The sequence below is a fragment of the Cynara cardunculus genome (genome assembly GCF_001531365.2).
Source record: "Cynara cardunculus var. scolymus isolate 2C chromosome LG 11, CcrdV1, whole genome shotgun sequence".
NCBI lineage: Eukaryota > Viridiplantae > Streptophyta > Magnoliopsida > Asterales > Asteraceae > Cynara > Cynara cardunculus.
In genome coordinates this window covers 4,733,805-4,738,552 of record NC_037538.1, presented here as the reverse complement: position 1 = coordinate 4,738,552, position 4,748 = coordinate 4,733,805, and the positions used below count along the sequence as shown (strand labels likewise).

Genomic DNA, 4,748 nt, shown 5'->3' with positions numbered 1-4,748 from the left:
TGTGGTAACTGTGAGGTCCAATCTCAACCACAAATCAACGGATAAATTAGGAAATTAATAATTATGATAGTTTGAGTTAAAATTATAATTAGAGGACATATTAGGTATTTTAAAAAAAACTTCTCTCTCCTCTCTTCTCTCTCATCTCTCCGACCTCCAATCTTCGGCCTTCGGTGAAATCTGTATCACAGTATATCACAATGAGTATCACATTGTGTATTACAATGGGTATCACATTGTGTATCTTTGTTTTTAAGGTTTGAGTTGATATCATGATTGGTATCACAATGGTATCACAGTATATCACAATGAGTATCACATTGTGTATCTTTGTGATTACTTGGTACCTGGCGGATTAATGTTCACTGGAGGCCGGAGATTGGAGGTCGGAGAGATGAGAGAGGAGAGAGGAGAGAGGAGTTTTTTAAAAATACCTAAAAAACCCTCTAATTATAATTTTAACTCAAACTACCATAATTATTAATTTTCTAATTTATCCGTTGATTTGTGGTTGAGATTGGATCTCACAGTTATCACAAACTAATCAGTTCTCCATTGAATGATCCCTTATATATATAGGGTATATTTCAAATGCAATCATGTCCATTTGTACAACCAATGCAACCCAATTAATTGAGATATTTATAGAAATGATAAAAGTTTATTTATTATGATTTGAATATTTATGAAAAATGAATAAAGTTCATTAATTATGATCAATACTTTATATTATGAAACAATCAAAACTTCTATGAAATCACATATTCATCAAATTAAATGGACGGTTAAGATTGGGTTGTAGTGGTTGTACAAATATAAAAGGTTGTATAATAACCAAACTATATATATATATATATATATATATATATATATATATGAATCATACATGATTTTATATATCAACAACATTTTTTTAATTTTTTTAAATAGTTACTATTCTGTTGAAATTAAGTAATTAACAACGATACTCCTTGAAATTGCTCGTAATAAAAAAAACATAAACAGAAGAAACCCAAATTTCATGATGAGAAATACAAGTACAACATACGTAACAGAGTAAAAGGTTTTGCTTCTTAAGACATAAATTTTTTGGCCTCCGTCGTAAAGGCCGGATTGGTGGTGCTATAACCACCATCCACCACCAGGTTCAACCCACTCACATACTTACCCTCCTCGCTACCCAAATACAACGCCGCCTCCGCCACATCCTCCGCCGTTGGCATCAAACCTTTCAAGGTGGCCGATGCACAGACCATTTCCTCCACCACCTCCTTGTCCATTCCCATCGCACCAACCAGCATCGGCGTAGCAACGAAGTAAGGTGAGATGCAGTTCACCCGTATCCCATATTGTCCTAATTCCACACACAAACTCTTCGTCAACCCCACCACCGCATGCTTCGACATCGCGTAGGCATGTGGCGTCACGCCGGCAACCACCGAAGCTGCACTTGAAGTGAACAGGATCACCCCACTTTTCGCCGGAATCATGACTCGAGCTGCGTGTTTGGCTCCCAAAAAGATGCCCAACACGTTCACATCGAAAACCCGTTTGAAATTTTGGATATCAGAGCCTAGTATCGTGTTATTCGTGTCGCCGGRGATACCTGCATTGTTGAACATGATGTCCAGCTTTCCGTATTTGGAAACTGCGGTGTCGACGACATTCTGGATATCGGAATCAAGAGTAACATCACAATGGACATAGATGACGACGTTTCCCGATTCAGAAAGTAGTTCCTGACAAAGGGAAGTTCCTCGTTCATCTTGGATGTCGGCGATCACCACTTTGGCGCCGTGTTTGGTGAAAAGCCTCACCGTGCTTTCACCGATCCCGCTAGCACCGCCGGTGACTACGGCCACTTTTCCTTGCAATCTGTAATGTATGAATCAGTTAATATATAATAAAAATCGATTTCATGAAATAAAAATTGGGGTTTTGGATCGTGGAGTCCCAACAGTGAATTGTTGACCTTTTGGGAAATTGGGATGCTGAGGGCTTATTCGTCGGCATCTTGAGCTAATACGCATGATTGATGGGTGATGCGATGGTTTATATATACACATATACATAGAGTAAATTACATTTTTGTTCCCTATAGTTTGCATTTTCTGCACAATTGTCCCAAAATATTATATAAATATGGGACTCATAAATACACACATTAGAATTAAGAGTAAATTACGGATTTGGTCCGTATAGCTTGATGGTTTTTATGAAAATGGTCCCTAAATTTCATTTATTATAGATTAGGACTTGTCATATGTCATTTTGTAATCAATTGGTCCTTCAATCTAATTACGGGTAATCCAAAGCATCCATTAGAATTAAGGGCAATTTCGTCATTTATGATGTTCACCTTTTTAACATTAAAAAAAGTATCAGTAGGTCTCATGTTCAAATCCAATGAGGAATAAAATCTTCTTGTGGCCACGAAAGTTCAAATACGGTGACTCCGGGCTATCTGCAAAGCAAGTGGTCGGCTTGAGATTAATCGGCTCGGATAACAGGTTGGATATTCAGGTTAATAAAAAAGACATTAATTTATTTTTGTTTTGATTTTTTTGTCTTTTTCTAATTTTTGTAAAACCCCCTAAATCTTAAGGGCCAAATAAGTAAATAACTTTCAACTATCTCTCTCTCTCTCTCTCTCTCTCTCTCTCTCTCTCTTCTCCATCTCATTCACGACCCTTAGTTCCGACGTGGCCTCCCAGTTCCGGCGTGACCTCCACCCAGCTCCGACGAGCCGCACCATCATCATTCACCCCCCCTTCTCAGTTCTCCCTCCGACGATCATTACCAGTCTCTCACCTCGTCCGTTGAACCCCCTCACGACGGGTCTGTTTTCCAAGCCTCCATCCCCGACGAGATCCCCATCCGCCGGTCACCGCCATCAATCTCCGACACATACACACACAACAAACGTTCCCACACATAGAGAACACACACCCAACTCGATTCCGATCTCCATCTTCGGCATCTCTAGTCATCGGTGGAACCATCCACACCCACTTCTCCATCTCTCTTAGTGAATGTGTGTGTTTTTTGTGTCTCTGTGTCACTGTGTGTGATGGGGCATGGTGGTGCTGGTGGTTTGAGTTCGACTATTGGCAATGGTTATGAAGGTGGTTGTCACCGGGGGAGGTCGCACCGATGGTTGTCATCGGGGAAGTAACCAATGGGATAGGGAGGGTTGACTTTGCAACGGGGAGAGAGGGGGAGGGGGGCAGAGAGAGGGGGTTCATCGGATGCAAGGGACGACGGAGGGAGGGTTCACCGGAGTAAAAGGTTAGGGACGACACCCTGTGATCGTGTGTGTATATATATATATATGTATATATATATATACTAGAGTTATTTACTTATTTGGTCCTTATAGTTTAGGGGGTTTTACTAAAAGTAGAAAAAGACAAAAAAAGTCAAAACAGAAATATATTAATGTTAAAAAGGTGAAAATTATAAAATTACAGAACTGCTCTTAATTCTACCGGATGCTTTGGATGGCTGTTAGAGTGGGGTCAATTCGTTACAAAATGACATACGACAAATCCTAATATGTAATAAATGAAGTTCAGAGACCATTTTTATAAAAATCACCAAACCACAAGGACCAATCTGTAATTTACTCTAAATACAATTATGAGACTCATGGTTTACCATCTACTAGTTGTGTATCCGCGCAATGCGGCGGGAGCCATGAATTTTAACGATTTTGAAGTTTCATTGGTTTTATAAGATAAGATTTAACGATGATATAGGTTACACTTGGTCTTTACATATTAATACAATTTGAATAAATAAGAGTTATGGTTCCAATTACAGACTATCGATGAAAAAAATTGTACGACAATTTAAAATCCAATATATTTAAAATCCAACATATTTAAACGACTCCACAAATGTATTCGATTTACATCAAGAGCAAAGAACCAAGAAACTTGAGTTTTAAGATAAATACTCAAAACCAATAAAGAAAACTACAAAATTGACAGATCATAAGCCATAAAAAGAAAAAAAAAATGGGTTTTAGAATCAAATTTCAACTGTTTACCCTCTTTCTTGTTAAGAAACTCAGATTAAGATTGAATTAATACATGTATATATATATTTCAAAAAAAACCCAAGAACATATTAAATCAAAACATATTATACAATGCAATTTGGACAGCCTAACCCCAAAATATATAGTATATATATATAAATAAATAACTATAAAAATATAAATCGTAAGTATTAAAATATTTTTTTACAATATATATAATATATAATAATATAATTAAGTAAAAAACTATTCAATATTGRACTCATTTCGAAGGTATTAACGAGACGATTATAATGGTGTAACTTGTTAAAATAAAAATATATTTTTTTAAACATGTTTTAATTGATATACGATTATGTATGTTAATTTGATAAAGGTTTAAAATGAAACATTTAAAAGTAAAAGACATAAAGTAAATTAATTAATTAATTATAAGGGTATAAAGTGTAAATTTAAAATTATAATTTTAAAAAAATCAGTTGTGAGAGGGTGAGTGTATGCGAGGAGAGGAATGAGTGAAAAAATGAGTATAAAGGGTATTTTGGTCATTTAGTATTTTAAGACTTTAAGACTTTTACTAAATTTGCTTATAAGATAGTATAGATACTATATTATAAAGAATTTGACAAAAACTCTTAAAAACAATTTTTTATATATGAAGTACTGTTTATTGATTCATATTACTTAAAATTTAACATTACAAGTA

The 4,748-nt window shown here is 35.7% G+C and overlaps 1 protein-coding gene across 1 annotated transcript; it reads right to left on the bottom strand.

Annotated features, from left to right (window-relative positions):
- Positions 1–953: 953 nt before the first annotated feature.
- Positions 954–2,028, bottom strand: LOC112521985 (secoisolariciresinol dehydrogenase-like). Its single transcript, XM_025131015.1, has 2 exons — positions 1,973–2,028; positions 954–1,875 (listed from the first exon to the last, which is right to left on the bottom strand). The coding sequence occupies exons 1-2, from the start codon at positions 2,011–2,013 to the stop codon at positions 1,074–1,076; spliced, it is 843 nt and encodes a 280-aa protein (XP_024986783.1). The 5' UTR covers positions 2,014–2,028; the 3' UTR covers positions 954–1,073.
- Between the last annotated feature and the right edge of the window lie 2,720 nt (positions 2,029–4,748).